Source organism: Peromyscus californicus, unplaced genomic scaffold, assembly GCF_007827085.1.
Source record: "Peromyscus californicus insignis strain IS unplaced genomic scaffold, ASM782708v3 Scaffold_9__1_contigs__length_137607984, whole genome shotgun sequence".
NCBI classification, from domain to species: Eukaryota; Metazoa; Chordata; class Mammalia; order Rodentia; family Cricetidae; genus Peromyscus; species Peromyscus californicus.
Genome location: NW_026294617.1, coordinates 74,850,981 through 74,867,659, shown reverse-complemented (window position 1 = coordinate 74,867,659; position 16,679 = coordinate 74,850,981). Strand labels below are relative to the sequence as shown.

The window sequence follows — 16,679 nt, the reverse complement described above, 5'->3', positions numbered from 1 at the left end:
GTCTACAGAGCGAGATCCAGGAAAGGCGCAAAGCTACACAGAGAAACCCTGTCTCAAAAAACCAAAATAAATAAATAAATAAATAAAACAACTGCAAAACATCTTCAAAGAAAAAAATTATCTCATTACTCACTCAGGTCAACGGTAAACGTTAAAACAGCCACAGAGGCAAAGTATACAGGAAGCAAATGATAATTACTAAATGCATTTAAACGTATGGTGAATTAAATGTAATTGTGAGTATAGCTATAAGCTACAACTTATATATTAATAATTCTTGATATACTTTTTTAAAGGTGTGAAGTCCTAGACTGAGGAACTGTGAATGGAGGGGCTAAGGGAGGAGAAACGTGAGAAAGCAGAAGCACCTGATTTCCTTAACTCACAACAGCTTGCTTCTGTTAGTAGATGGGAAACACACGGTTATACGTGTTACTTTAAAGCAATCTCTTTGTCTTCTAAAGTTCTAAGGGTAAAAAGAAAAATCAAGAAACCCAGAGTCTGCACAACAAATAAACAAAAGACACAAAATAAGGAGACCAGAATCATCAAAACAAAAACAAATGGTAATTCTCATTGATGTAAAATATAATAGCCACAACAATGTAGTGTGAATCAGTTATGCTGAAAAAACTAAGGCATCATATTAGGAAGCCATCAGAAATACAAACAGAATTACAGTAGCTCTGAGAGACTTGACCACGCCCCCTCAGTCTTTAGGCAATGGGTAGAAGACAAAACCATAGAAGCAATTGCTAGGGTGGATGGCAGGCTTCTCACTCACAGCTCATCAGCTACCCACTACTCTGCTGTAGACGTTCACAGCCTCAACTCTAGCGGCCATGGGAGCTAGCTGAAGGAGCTCAGTATGTGCTCAGGGATTTGGGGACACATATACTGAAAGTTCCTTGCCTAAAGAAAGTTGAAAATTAGATAACTATTACTTGTGGTTCATAGTCTTTGCCATGTAGAAGATGGGCAGGAGACTCAGTCAGCAAAATGTTTGCTTTGCTGAGGCACCCCTGTAATCCCAGCTCTGGGGAGGGGGAGACAGGAGGATCCCCTGGGCTCACTAGCCTGCAGTCTAGACTAGTTGATAAGCTCTAGGCCAATGAGAGACATTTTCTCAAAAAAGATGGATGGAGTTTCTGAGGATGCCATTCAAGGCTATCTCCTGGACTTTACACACATACACACATATGCACACACATGCATTAAAAATAATAAATTATTCTGTCACATAATTTATCATAGCGAACAATACAAACAGCATCAAACATGTAGACTGAGGGGCTGGGGAGGTGACTTGGTAGTAAACTACTTGCCATGAGAACATGCAAACCAGAGTTCAGATCCCCTGTATCCTAGTAAAAAAGCTAAGCTGGGCAGCACACAACTGCAATCCCAATGCTAGAGAGTGGAGACAGGAGGATCTCTGGGACTTGCTGGGCACCGATTCTAGTCAAATTGGCAAACCCCAGGTTCACTGAAAGATGAAGATGCTGTCAAAATAATGAGATGGAGGACAATGGAGGCGACAGGAAGGCACTCAACCTTGACCTCTGGTCTCTATGTGCACACATGTGCACACATACATAGGAACACTTTCCCCTCCCCACAGATGTAGATTAATTACATCATGGCATTATCCATGTTGGAATGTTATTGAATTAATGAAAATGAAAAGGTTTTAGCATGAGAAAATGTTCATGATATGTTTCTAGTTGAAAACTATGTGACAAATTATTTAACTGACTTATTTCAAGCTAATATGACAAAATACCATAGATTGGGTGACTTAAACAGCACACATTTATTGGCTACAGTTCTGGGAGGCTGCAAGTCCAGAATCAAGGTCCTAACATTGTCACTTCCTGGTGAAAGTCCTCCTGCCTTACAGTCAGCTGCCTTCTGGCTGTATCTTCACATGACAGGATGGAAGGGGAGAGGGGTAGGAAAGGGAGAGGAGGGAGGGGAGGGAGAACATGCATGTTCCAGTCTGTGTACCCTTGTGGTGGCACCAATCGTGAGAGTGTCATCCCTGTGACTTAACCAAACTTAATTATCCCACAAAGGTCTGCTTCCAAATACCATCACATTAGGGCTTCAACTTGAGAACTGAAGGGAGGCAAACATACGGGCCACTGCACTCACTGTGGTCCATTCTCTGGGAAATGAAAAAGTGTATGGAATGGTTCTACATCAGGATAACAGATCACGACTCTCTCAGACTTTGAGATAACACCAGCATTGCACCTCTTTCTGATTGTCTTGCCAAAGTCATGGTGCTAAATCACAAGCCATGATAAAGGTAGGTGCTTATCTAAAATGAGTGAATGCCTTGTTGACGTCCTTTAGGAAGGTCATTAGTCTTGGAACAGGAAGTACTAGCAGTAGGGAGAATGTTCTGTCCCACCCAGGCACAGAGGACAGGTGACCAGATGTTCAGAACAGTCCCTTATTGTTTCTTTTACTTATCAATTTCAACTTACATATTCAATTTTAAATTTCATCTGTGTGTGCTTCTTTTTGTTCACAAATTATATAGATCAAATTAATTAGGCATGATAGTTATATAAGTAAGTTTTCCCAGTATTCTGCACTAGCCCACAGCTTTGAATGACAATTAAGTGCCATATTGTAGGTAGCTACCCACTTCCCTGATAGATGGGGCCAGGAACACAAAGTTCTTTGTTTTAAGATACTCTTATGGTAAGGCAGCCTCCACAGTTCCCTGGCACTCTGGAACAGGGATTGGACTGTGTGCTGCTTAGTTTTATGTCAACTTGACACAAGCTAAAGTCATCTGAGAGGAGGGAACCTCAACTGAGAAAATGCCTCCATAAGATTGTGCTGTAAGCAAGCCTGTAGAGCATTTTCTTAATTAGTGATTGATGGTAGAGGGCCCAGCCCATGGTGGGTGGTGCCACGCCTGGGCTGGTAGTCTTCCCCCGCCACACCCACGGTTTCTTTGTGTAGCCTTGGCTATCCTAGAACTCGCTCTGTAGACCAGGCTGGCCTCAAACTCACAGAGATCTTCCTGCCTCTGCCTCCCAGTGCTGAGATCAAAGGTGTGCGCCACCACAGCCAGCTGGGCTGGTAGGCTTGGGCTATAAGAAAGCAGGTTGAGCAAGCCAGGAAGCAGTACCACTTGACAGCCTCTGCTCTGATCATTGTTTTTTGGGTCATGGTGTTTCATCACAGCAATTGTAACCCTAACTAGAACAGACTGCTTGGTCGGACAGACTTCAGATCAGAGAAAGGCAGCTCTCTTTACATGCAGCAACCCGGAGTGTTCTCATTTATTCATATTGTAGTAATCTGGGCAGTCAGAGTCTAGATACTAGCGTTCCCCACAACACATGCACACCCCCTTCCAGGTCTTGCCTGCAGCCTTGACTACAGCCACTCCTACCCAGGGTTATTTGGAGCTGGAGCCAGTTTCCTGGACTAGGAGACCGCAGTGGTTATAAAAAACTAACTAGGATTCTGGTGGGAAAAGAATAAGCCCTACGGCAGAACATGAAACGAGGATCCTTCATGAAATGAGGATCCAATGTGTGTGTGTGTGTGTGTGTGTGTGTGTGTGTGTGTGTGTGTGTGTGTGTAGGGGGGGGTGAGTCACTTTGTATTTAAGCCACAGCCCCACAGTCTGTTGTGAAAGGGGAAACTACTTTCTAACAATAGCCCACCTTCAGACTCCTAAATAATTATTCTTTATTTTGAATTGAAATCTGCCTTCATGTAACTTCCAGTCCTTTGCCCTACAAACATCCCTTGGGGCTATATCATAGTGTCACCCATTCCCGAGCCTTCAATTCCCTCTTCCTGTCCTTTCAAGGCATCGCCTTTGATCGTGCTCCAATACTTTGCGCTCCCCCGTCCCCGCCCGCAGTAGTAGGTCTCACACATGCCTAGTCCTTCCCAACCCAAAGCGCTGAACTATTAACGGTGGTCTGGTTAGAGTCCAGGGAGCGCACACTCACTATGGGCGGTGTACTTTTGTGGTCGTCCTATCAGACATTTACACAGTTAACTATGTCTGATTAAAACCTTACCCGCCTGTCCACCGTCCCTTCACCTGTAGATGTGACATTGTTTTTAAACTAAGTAAAAGCTGTAACATTTGCAACCCATGGATTGATTTAAAGCCTAACTCATTACATTAACTTATTTTTATTATTTGCAGTGCTGGGGAATGTAACTCAGTGCCTCGCACAACTCTCAGCCCAGGAATTGCTAACTTGGTGCTTTTAGCTATGTGCAGTCTATCGAATGGCAGTACTACTTAAAACAAGACGAGAGAACAGCCCTTGCTTTGGGCTTTAAAGCCTGCGCAGCCGCTATCAGCCGGCGGGACAGAGCGCCGCCTCAGCCCCGCCCACCCTCACCTGCTGTGCAAACAGGGGAGGCGGCCGCTGATTGGCTGGCTGGGGCGCAGCTTGATGGCGTAAGCACGCGACCGGCCAGCCCGGATGGCTGCGGGTGACGGCCGCCTACTGCAGCAGGTGGACTGTCTTAACTTGGAGCTTCCCTGAGGTGCAGACAGCTGGGCATGGGCCTCCCGAGGCTTCGCCATGAGCTTCCTGATCGACTCGAGCATCATGATCACCTCCCAGGTGAGTTGCCGCCCGCCCGAGCGCGCTCGGGAGAACCCGGATTTGCTCAGCCCGTTCCCTAGCCCGGGTGGTTAGGGGCTGGCTTGTGGCCCTGTCACTCACCTAGCGTGCATCTTTCCCCTAGACGTGTGGGTCCGCTCTGGGGAGGGATCAGCTCGGGGGCCCGTGCCACGGGGTGAGGGGTGGGGGACAGTGCCCACGGCGCCACGAGGCTTCCGGGCTGCGGAGCGCGGAGTCCGGAGAAGTGTGCAAAGCGTGGCTCCCGGCGGGAGGCCCACGGCGGCGTGCCCACTAGAGCTGAGTGCTGGGGCCTGTGTGGACTTCGCCGGATCCGGTGCCGACGGGTTTGCCTCCGCGACTTCCAAGTCTGACGTTTCCTTTGTGCAGTGATACCTCGTCCTTCGTTTGCTTGCTGTTCACTCTGCTGGTCGCCGTCAGAACCTCGTTTCTTCTCAGTTGGCCACCTCCATTCTTCTGTACAGTCGACATCTGCTCTTACACCAAACCGAGGGAGTGTAAACCACTGACCAGTCCTGCTCTGCTGTACTTCATCTAGTGAGCCTCTTGCCTTTTCTATCATTCGTGCTTCTCGAGGGGTTCCCCCCCACCCCCCGCGCGCCAATGTTTATCACGGTGTTGACGTCATGTACGTTTTTATGTGAATGGCTGTGTACTCACCCCCAAATGCAAGCACTCACTAAATAATGGTTGACTACCAGAAGCTTCTTCCGATTATTGCTCTTAACCCCACTTTCCAGTAAAAGACTTTCTCTTCATCGCATCCGAACGGCAAGTGAAACAGTTCCCTTCAGGAACCTAAAGTAAGGTACATTCTTGGGTTTAGGCCTTACAAACATTTAGGGTTATGCTGCTGAGTGCTAATGCTTCCCACTGCGGAGAATTGCCCTGGCCCCTTGAAAACTTCGGTAACCACACTTGAGAAAATAGGAAACAAGAAGAAGCCACTCCGTTTCACCAGTCTCATACAGTAACTATTTTTCCTTTTTCAAAATTAATACCTTTCAAGTACATTTGATTGTTTCTGTTGCCAGCATAGTTTTCAAATGTGTAAATACCCCAAATTCTGGACACATGGCCTTGCCTTTCTGCTGAAAACCTCTCTACACCTCTCTGTTGTCCTTGGTAACAACATAGGGTGGTTTTTAGCTTTAGTATCGAGTCAAGAAAAATAACAATAGTTAAGTTTTAAGTGGCATTTTTTTTTCATGGAAAAATATAAATGTCAAAGGACTGAGGTTGTAACTCAGTGGTGTAGCACTTGACTAGAATGTGCCAAACCCCATGTCCTTTGCCAGCACCTTAAGAATACAAAAATAAAAGTGTAAGTAGAAAATTGCCATGCACTTTTGCGTGTGAGAGTAACATGAATATAATTCAAAAGTTAACCCAAGAGCGTGGCTTTCTAATCTTTTATGCCTTAAATTCATCACCTTTAACTTTTACAAATATATCCACATGAAATATTAAATTTAACTGACCAAACTGCTGAGATCTAAAACTCAAACAATCCTTTGTATTGTGTTCCTTGCCCATATGTTTACGTGGCTACTTTATCATCATTGAGGTAGTAATGAAAACAAAAATGTCACCTCAGGAAGGCTTTACTTGCCCCTTATCAATAACCAAAGTGGCCTTTTATTCCAGCCACTTTCTTTCATTTCTGCTTTATTTTTCTTCTTCATGAAATCCAAGATAGTGTCTTTCTCAGTCTGTCGTGTATTCCCTAGTGTCTGACCCAGTTGCTGGCAGAGAGTAGAGACCTAGTAAGTCTTGGTTTACTAGAAAGCACCTCCCTAGGGAATGTGGTTAACTGGAAAGCAACACATACACCATTTTTCCCGTTTTGTTCGAGCTGAAAGGTTTATTTGAAATAAAATCGGAGGCTTCATATCAGAACCTATCACCTCAGGCCGGTGAGACGGCTAAGCGGTGCAGGCACTCCCACAAGCCTGACAACCCAAGTTAGGTTCCTGGTGCTCACAGTGGAGGGAGAGAACCAACTCCCAGAGTTGTCCTCGGGCTTCTGCATGTGTACGGGGCATGCACTGACATGCTCATGCATGTGCACACACACACACACACAAAATTAATTTTATAAAACTCGTTACCCTGACATTTTGTTCATCGTGCCACAGAGTAAGAACAAAGCCCTCATATGTCTTGCACAGCCCCCACCTTTCGACGCTGACTTTTAGCTCTTTAGCCTTGGCTCTCACTGGCCATGTCCCTTTTTGTCTTGTACTTTATAGGCTTCCTAGACTTCTTTTAGTTTCTTTTTTTTTTTTTCTTTTTTTTTTTGGTTTTTCGAGACAGGGTTTCTCTGTGTAGCTTTGCGCCTTTCCTGGATCTCGCTCTGTAGACCAGGCTGGCCTCGAACTCACAGAGATCCGCCTGCCTCTGCCTCCCGAGTGCTGGGATTAAAGGCATGAGCCACCACTGCCCGGCTTCTTTTAGTTTCTTAACCTGACTCTGCCATTGGGCCTCCAAATTTCCAGAGTCTCGTCTCTCTCTTTTTTTTTTCTCCCTCATCCCTTCCCCTCTTTCTCCTGGACAACTGCTGTTCAGCCTTCAGGTCTCAGCCTGGATATCCGAGTACTTCTTCTCCCAGCCCAGGTTAGACTGATGTTTCTGTTCATGTCGCCACAGTACCCTCACTTCCCATGGCTGCCATGCTGTCTTGTAATTACTTGTTGTCTCCTTCGTAGGTGGTGAACCCTTTGAGAGCAGCATTTTGCTTTCTCGGTCACTGCACTATCTCTGGCACCTGGCACATATTAATTGCTAATAAATATTGGCTAGTGAATGGAAGCATAATTGAATAAATATCTAAGAAAAGTATCTTTCCCAGGTAATTCTTGAGAACGGTTCTGCTAATCATTGCCTTTTTAAAAAAAAATCTATCCTACTTTCCAAACTTGAAGTCATTTCATAAAAGTGACTGTCATCTGTCTTGTGTTGAGCCATTAATTGAGCTGTTCAGACTTATCAGTTCCAGAGTACTCTCGTAAGTCCCAGCAGTACACTGTAAACTAAGGTCAAGGGTCAACTTTACACAATTCTAAGACTTTTTTTTTTTAATAAGCCATGCAGGTTCCAGTTTATTTGAAAAAAAAATTGAAGTTGTTTTTTCCCTCTGTATATCTTGACAGAATTCATGGATATAATAAATCCTCCAATTCCTTTTTTTCTTTTCTTTTTCTTTTTTTTTTTTTTAAGACAGGGTCTCACTGTGTTGGCCAAACCTAACCTCAAACTTCCTGGCTCAGAGGAGCCTCCTGCTTCGCTTCCTGGGCAGCCACACTCCAGTCCTGGGCAGCCACACCAGCTGCAATTGCTCATTCATGTGCCTGTAATTTAAAAGTCTTTTCAGGTTTTGTCAGTGGAGCACGTGATAACACATCAAAGCTAGATATCTGTCTCTCTTCCCATTGCATATCTATCTCATTATAAAACATAATTTTTATTTGGTTTTCTTGTCTGAGGTCCCATCTTTTTTATCTTGGTTTTGGTTTGGTTTGGGTTTTTTTGTTTGTTTGTTTGTTTGTTTGTTTTGCTTTTCTGGATTGTTTTAGTTGTTGCTGCAGATTTTGTTCTTTAAGTTACCCATCTGACCATACAGACCTCCATCTGACCATACAGACCTCCATCTGACCATATAGACTTCCATCTGACCATACAGACCTCCATCTGACCATACAGACCTCCATCTGACCATACAGACCTCCATCTGACCATACAGACTTCCATCTGACCATACAGACCTCCATCTGACCATACAGACCTCCATCTGACCATACAGACCTCCATCTGACCATACAGACCTTCATCTGACCATACAGACTTCCATCTGACCATACAGACCTCCATCTGACCATACAGACCTCCATCTGACCATACAGACCTCCATCTGACCATACAGACCTTCATCTGACCATACAGACTTCCATCTGACCATACAGACCTCCATCTGACCATACAGACCTCCATCTGACCATACAGACCTCCATCTGACAATATAGACTTCCATCTGACCATACAGACCTCCATCTGACAATATAGACTTCCATCTGACCATACAGACCTCCATCTGACAATACAGACCTCCATCTGACCATACAGACCTCCATCTGACCATACAGACCTTCATCTGACCATACAGACTTCCATCTGACCATATAGACTTCCATCTGACCATACAGACCTCCATCTTACCATACAGACCTTCATCTGACCATACAGACCTCCATCTGACAATACAGACTTCCATCTGACTGTACAGACCTCCATCTGACCGTACAGACCTCTTCCATTCCTAGCTGCCCAACTTGACATAGGTTCATGTCATATGAGCGCCTAATAACTTGTTAAAGCGTGCGCTCTCTCTGTCTCTCTCTCTGTGTCTCTCTCTTCCCATTCCCTATCTCATCATAGTTTCTCTTGCTGAAGGTCCCATGTCTGCTGGATCTTGTCATCCTTGACACCTCCTGCTGATGTTACCTTCTAAAATAGCTCCCAAGTCCATGGCCTCCTCTTTTCTGTGACCAGTGTTAGTTAACTCAGGGCTTTGTCACCCTCATTTGAGTTCCTCCAACAACCTCCTATAATGTTTTCCTTCCCGGAGTTGTTTCCTTCAAACAGACTCCTAGAGGCTACCGTAGTCATTATATGAAACAAAGCCCGCCATGCCGTTTCCTGCCTCAGTGACTCTCATCTTTACAGAATAGTTAAAGTTCCTCAGGTGACGTGTTGGGCTCTCAGTATGGGTCTACTGCTTTTCCTCCCTATTCTTATTTAATAGACATCTTCTGGCACCAGCCAGCCGTGTAGTTGCTGTGTGTGCCAACACCACGTACCTGCCTTTGTTCCTGATCTTTGCTGTCTAGAAAGCCCATCTGCCTGTCCCCACCACCCCACCACCTTTGCCTTTTACTTGCCTGATTTTGTTTGTTTGTTTGTTTGTTTATTTGTTTTTCCAGACAGGATTTCTCTGTGTAACAGCCCTGGCTGTCCTGGAACTTGCTCTGTAGACCAGGCTGGCCTCGAACTCTCAGAGATCCACCTGCCTCTGCCTCCAAGTGCTGGGACTAAAGGTGTACACCACAACTGCCCATCAAGAATGGTTTTTAATGTTTTAATGATTAAAAACCTTGGAACCTCTGTAGAAAAATGCAATACTCCCCAAATTTGCACATAGTAGGGTTTCACCCCAAATTGCAACCTTCTTCAATATCACCTCCAGAAAACCTAATAACCCTATAGAGATCGGTTTGGTCCCTCCGTTGTATGTTTTACAGTATCAGGCTCATGTCCCTTCACTGCTCATCCACATTACATCATTTAGTGTCTTCACCACTGTACTGTAAGCTCTTTGAGGATGATGACTGCCTTACTCATCTTTGAATTTCTAGTGGCTAGCATCGCACATGGAAATACTACAGACATTTTTACAGGGAGTATTTACAAAGAACAACCAACCAAACATAGTCCTTATTGTGACAGCTCTTAATTCCCAACGTATTTCATCAAGTATTACAAAACTGTGTGATCAGTGCCTTCATAAGGAAAATAGAATGGGATCATACAAAAGGATGCTTTTTCTGTAGTTGGGAGGCTAGAGAAGGTCTTCCAGAGGGAGCACTGTAATCACTAAGACTGTGGGGTTGTGAGCAGAGAGGGTTGGAGAGAGTTCCTGCCAAGGACCACAGAAGTCTCAGTATTAAAGAATATGTGTCTACAGAACCAGGAGAAGTTGTGTCTAAGTAAATGTTTGGTTGGCAGGAAGGGCACAAGAGGCTGGAATAGTTTATGCTGACCTGCTCGTGAATTTAGACTCCTGTTCCAGTCAATAGGAAGGGCATAAAAGAATGTTATTCATAAAATTCCCAGCCAATACAAGAAGGAAAGAGGAGTTTTTGAGGGAGTGTGTGTGTGTGTGTGTGTGTGTGTGTGTGTGTGTGTGTGTGTGTGTGTGTACCTTAGGGATGAAGCTTTCAGATCAGATCCAGCTCAAACCCGAGTCCTGTGTCCAAAGTGCATGGTTCTTCAGCGATGGGGATTTACCTCCAGCCTCTGAGTGGGGTTACCAAGGGCAACAATAGTAGCCTGTATTGTTTGGGAGTCCTTTGGACTTTCCCGAGCAATAGCTTGAAAGAGATTTCTTATCCTTGGTGCCAGGTTTCTATTAGATGGTCTATGGCTCTTGTGGAGAACATTGTCGGCCCAAATGGCAAAACTTCATTTTAATTTATTTTATTTTATGTGCATTGGTGTTTTGCCTGCATGTATGTCTATGTGAAGGTGTTGGGTCCCCTGGAACTGGAGTTACAGACAGTTGTGAGCTGCCATGTAGGTGCTGGAAATTGAATCCGGGTCCTCTGGGAGAGCAAACAGTGCTCCTAATCTCTGAGCCATCTCTCCAGCCCCATAACTTCATTTTAGATAAATGGATGAATGGATGGATGGATGGATAGATGGATGGATATGGAGATACTTCTATGTGTTATCTGTAATATTTGGTATTTATAGAACAATGGTTCTTTAAGACTTTCTCAAACATCCTTGGTGTTATCTCTCCTCCATCCTTCTCCTTCTGTGTCTCCTCTTCCCAATTAAAGCCCATTTTTTCCCATTTCCCTCTTCATGTTATTCTTACCCTGCTATCCTTCTCTCCAGTACCTTTTTACTTTCCTGGTTTCTGTGATTCCTCCAGGTTATATATTCACATCTGAAGATTTGGAGCTAGGAGGCAGAAGATGAGAGAGAGCATGTTTTGTTTTTCTTGGTCTGGTTTCCTCACTCAGTGTGGTATTTTCTGGCTCCAACCATTTACCTGCAGTTTTCGTGAGCTCACTTTTCTTTACAGCTGGATGGTATTCCACTGTCTATATGTACCACATTTTCATTATCCACTCATCAGTTAAAGAACATTTATGTTGTTTCCACTTCCTGGCCATTGTGAATAGAGTGGCAATGAACCTGGCTGAGCAAGTGTCTGTGGAGTAGGATTCTGAATCTTTTGGACATATGTCACCGAGTGGTGTAGCTGGATCATATGGTAGATTTATTTTTAGCTTTTTGAGAATTTTCCATATTGACTTCCATAATATCTGCACCAATTTGCCATCCCACCACAGTGAATGAGGGTTCCCCTTCCACTACATCATCTTTCAGCATTTGTTATTGTTTGTTTTGTGATCTTAGACTTTCTGATTGGGGAAGATGAAATTTCAAAGTTGCCTTGATTTGCATTTATGTAATTGCTAAGAATGATGAACATTTTTTGAGATATTTCTTAGCTGTTTTTGTTTCTTTTGAGAACTCCATATAGCTCTGTTTTTAGAACAGCCTTTTTTGGAGATTTTTTTTATTTTTTAGTTCTTTATATATTCCAAATATTAATCCTCTGTCAGATACATAGCTGACAGATTCTCTCCCACTCCGGGGCCTTCCTCTCTGCCTGCTTGTTTCCTTAGTTGGACAGAAACGTTTTACTTGTATGAAATCCCACTGTTCAGTTGTCTTCCTCGATCCCTGGGCAGGAGGAGTCCTATCCAGACAGCCCGGTCCTACACCTGTATCTTACAGGATACACCCTACGTTTTCTTCTAGCAGTTCCCATGTTTCAGGGTTTACATTGAGGTCTTTTACCCATTGTACTTAGTTGTTGTGCAAGGTGATAGATATGGGTCTAATTTTATTCTTCTGTATATGGACATCCAGTTTTTTCAGCACTATTTGGTGAAGATGCTATTGTTTCTCCAGTGTATGTTTTGGTATCTTTATGGTTCATGGTCCCAGAATCAGGATTTCACAGAGACTTTCGCTGCCTGGGGGACTAGCCTCCAGCAGTGCAGGGCTCAAAGGGAATCCGTGGAGTTGGCAGCTCGTACTATGACTTCTTTATATGAGGGGGTTAGAAAAAAGACACTCACACACTCTCTTGATGGTTTCCTTCAGACCTTTTCTTTATTCTTCTTTTGCATTCTCTATTCTTTATTTTCCTGGTGATTTCCTTCTCTCATTCTTGATGTTTTCCTTCTAACTCCTAACTCTGTTAATGTTTTCCTCCTAATTCTCTCATTCTTGACCTTTTCCTTCGAACCCATTCTAACTCTATCTTTATTCTTTCCCTTACAGCTTATATACCCCAGCAAAATCTTTCAGGCAATATAAAAATTACAATGTGATTACATTCTGTTTTTCAAGTGAATGATTACAATGAATACAAATTTAAAAAAGTGTTTTCCATATCCCTTACATGATTAAACATTTTATGTATTACAGATGGAAAAACAAATTATCCTGAGAACCCACCTACATTCATACCCAAGCAACTTGTTGTAGATTAACAGTGTGTAAGCAAGCAAGATATTCTTTTACTGGCAGGCTGCGTTTTTGCAGTTACAAAGAAAGGACCAATCGCTTTATTACTTATCTCAAAAGGTAATCTTACAAGAAATCTTAAAGGAATCACAAACCTAAACTTCTATACATGAAAAACAATCAATCAGCTCTACTTTAAATCTTTGGGGTGCATACCCACTCATCAGTAGTTTCTTATATCAGGAGATTGAGGGCAGAAATGGGTATAAGGAATTAATCATCACCTTTGGTCATCAGCCAATCCTAGGAAGAAAGGCAGGTCAGCTAATGATAACTGGGCTGCTTTGTTCTTGTTCCCTGACCTTAATGAGTCCCTCACTCAACTACGTGCCTTTCTAAAACTTTTTATTATCTTCTTGGGTTTTTCACCTTAAAGCTATTTAACATAAACATCTTAGTCTAACTTTATTTTCAAAGCTTTGTTTCAGCTATGATGCACTCTGAAACCTGTGAACACATCTCCCAACATTAAGATTAGAAGAGTTTAAGCTAGCTGGGCTTTTGGGACCCAGTTGTTTCTCTTAATCATTAACCTAAGCCACAGTCTATACAGCTCCTTAATAGAAACTCGTGTGTTCTAGCTGTGTAACACTTCCTTGTTTTATTTTTATCATCAAAACTCTATTTAAAATAGGTTATTATTATCAATTAGACAGTACAGCTTAAGAAGAAATCATCTTCATAATAATCCACAGGTAAAAAATGCCCAGTAGAATGGGGTGTTTCCATGAGATAAACACACCACATCACAGGCAGCGGGGATCTCCCACACCCATTCACACCAAGCCAGAGACCAGAGAAAGATGGCAGCGGCAAACATGTAAAGGCACAGCAGGAGCAAAAGACATTCTGGGGTCTGTGGTCTTGGGGCCTTGCCTATCTGAGATTCATCCATCAGGGGGGATTCACCTTCTGGTGGGCTGACACCTCACAATTGCCACCTGCTGCTCCTCTGACAAGGCCACTGGCAAGAGACCCTGCCTCAGGCTGGTTATTGTTCTGTCTGGGGCTGCAGCAGCCACCATTGCTGTCAGTATTGGCTTCACTGGTCCCCTGCTCACTTATAAACTGGCTCCACAGTGAGTTCTTCGGACTTTGGACTTCCAGGACACTGACAGTACTTCAGAGAGACTTCTTAGTGATAGCTAATGAGAAGTCAGTTTGTTGTGAAGCATCTGCCAGAAGTACATTTGTTTCTTTTCTATTTAATAATTTTTCATACAGTATGTTTTGATCGTATTCTTTCCCCTCCCCCAACTCTTCCCAGAGCTTCCTCACCTCCCTACTTACCCAACAGCATGTTCTCTCAAAACAAGAAAACCAGTAAGACCAAAAAACCAGCAAAACGAGGCCTGGAGTCTGTTCTGTGTTGGCCAGCTGTTCCTGAGCATGGGCTCTGTGGTGTGGCTGACATACCGTTACCTCCAATGGAGTAAATGATTTTCTCTTTGCCAGCAGGCATCAATTGCAAACAGCTTCATGGCTGGGGGTGGGGCTGCATGTCCACTTCCCCTTCTCAGCACTAGGACTTGGTCTGGTTTGAACCCATGTAGGTCCTGTGTGTGCTGCCACAGTCCTGTGTGTTCATATGCAGCATGCAGAGGCGCAGTTTGTGATTGGCTAGCAGGACCTGCTGCGTTTGCTTCTTTCTGAGTAGCAGTGTTCTTCACCTGTGGTCTTTTTTTGTTTGTTTGTTTGTTGTTGTTTGGGTTTTTTTTTTTTTTGGTTTTTGGTTTTTGGTGGGGTTTTTTTTTTTGGTTTTTTTTTTTTGGTTTTTTGGTTTTTTTGGAAACAGGGTTTCTCTGTGTAGTTTTGGTGCCTGTCCTGGATCTCTGTAGACCAGGCAGGCCTCGAATTCACAGAGATCCGCTTGGCCCAGTATTATGGGGATTTATTAAGGCAACTCCACATAATTAAAAAGGAGGTTTATTTTGGGGTAACTTACAGCCAGTAGAGGAGTTGGTTACAGGATCCAGGAGAGGTGAGGTGCAGTCCAGCCATGTTCTCTGGAGAACTCTGCTTAGTCTACCATCCAGCATCCAGGATCACAAAGAATCAAGAGAGCCAGCACATCCGGATCTTGGGTTTTAAGGGCTCCCTTCCTGGCCCCGCCCCAGGGGCAGGTCATAGGTAGTCCTGGCGGTTACCAGAGGCCTCACTAGGGGTACTATTTCCAGGTCAAAGCTGTAACAGCTACCCACTACAGCCCGGACTTTCGGTTTTTATGTTATTTTAAGAACTGTGGGCCAGGCGGTGATGGCACACATCTTTAATTCCAGCACTTGAGAGGCAGAGGCAGGAAGATCTCTGTGGGTTCAAGGCCAGTCTGATCTATGGAGTAAGTTCCAGAATAGCTGGCGCTGCATAGTGAAACCCTGTCTTGGGAAAAAACAAACAGAAAAACCAAAACTGTGGTTTTGGTACTGGCCCTCTGTTACTGTTCCTGCTTTGATGACAGAATGGTAAGACCTGCCCTGGACACTCAGTGTGTTTTATAGTTAGAGCTTTTACGGTATTTGTAAGCCTGGGAGGTGTTGGAGTAAGGGGTAGGAAAAGAATGATGGAAACCCATTACTTGGGTGCAGGGTGCTGGCATCAGAGGATAATAGATGTTTCCTGCGGAAACAGGAGGCTGAGCAGATATCATGGGGTAGGCAAGGTATGGTTCAGTACGGCTTGGACTGGGCTATTGTCAGCAATTATCATTGGTATATAAAGGTGACTGCCAGTTGGCTGGGTTTTCCTGAACATGTGGGTAACAGGTAATCAGGCAAGTGGGAATTGATCCTATACCAGAAACACTTCATGATCATTTGGGAGAGCCGTAAGTAGCATAAATGCACCAGGATTCTTTTTCTGGGGAATACATAGCTCTATTTCTGTGAAAGCTTGACGTTCTGCTCGGTTAACATATGGCTCATGGCACCAGCCTGACGCTGAGTAGAGCCCTTGTTGGTTTGCTGACTTCTCTAGCTTATAAACTGGTTTTATAGCATTATGGAAAAATATATATATTTCCATTTTTTGTCTATCTTAAAACTCATTCTATACAATGAATTATTTAAAAATTCTAAGAGCTTCTAAGTGTCTCTTTCCAATGTTATAAATGGATCTCATTTTTAATCTCTAAAAATAACTGTCTAGTTAGCAGACATTTTATCATAAAATAATTTCTATGAGGCATTTGTCAAAAGAAGATGTAACTTGACGTTTTGTGTTTTTCTCTCCTAGATACTGTTTTTCGGATTCGGATGGCTTTTCTTCATGCGCCAGTTGTTTAAGGACTATGAGGTAAGAAAAAACCATTTTATGCTTTAGTTTGTTTAGAATGGAAGAAGAAAAATGGCTCCATTAAAAAATAAAAATTGGTCGGGCGGTGGTGGCACACACCTTTAATCCCAGCACTCGGGAGGCAGAGGCAGGCGGATCTCTGTGAGTTCGAGGCCAGCCTGGTCTCCAAAGTGAGTTCCAGGAAAGGCACAAAAGTACACAGAGAAACCCTGTCTCGAAAAACCAAAAAAAAATTTAAAAAATAAAAATAAAAATTGCCAAGCAGTGACGGTGCACGCCTTTAATCCCTGCACTCAGGAGGCAGAGGCAGGTGGATCTTTGTGAGTTCTAGGACAGCCAGGGCTACACAGAGAAACCCTGTCTTTA

The 16,679-nt window shown here is 43.7% G+C and overlaps 1 protein-coding gene across 2 annotated transcripts in view; it reads left to right on the top strand.

Annotated features, from left to right (window-relative positions):
* Positions 1 to 4,456: 4,456 nt before the first annotated feature.
* Gpr89a (G protein-coupled receptor 89A) overlaps positions 4,457 to 16,679 on the top strand; it is a 38,114-nt gene continuing 25,891 nt past the window's right edge. Inside the window, exons 1-3 of one of the 2 annotated variants that reach the window (XM_052730364.1) lie at positions 4,495 to 4,619; positions 5,007 to 5,174; positions 16,254 to 16,313. In XM_052730364.1, coding sequence (XP_052586324.1) covers positions 16,287 to 16,313 — 27 coding nt within the window. In that variant the 5' untranslated portion in view covers positions 4,495 to 4,619; positions 5,007 to 5,174; positions 16,254 to 16,286. Of the gene's footprint in view, positions 4,620 to 5,006; positions 5,175 to 16,253; positions 16,314 to 16,679 lie in introns of both variants that reach the window. The other variant, XM_052730363.1, reaches the window with a different exon arrangement.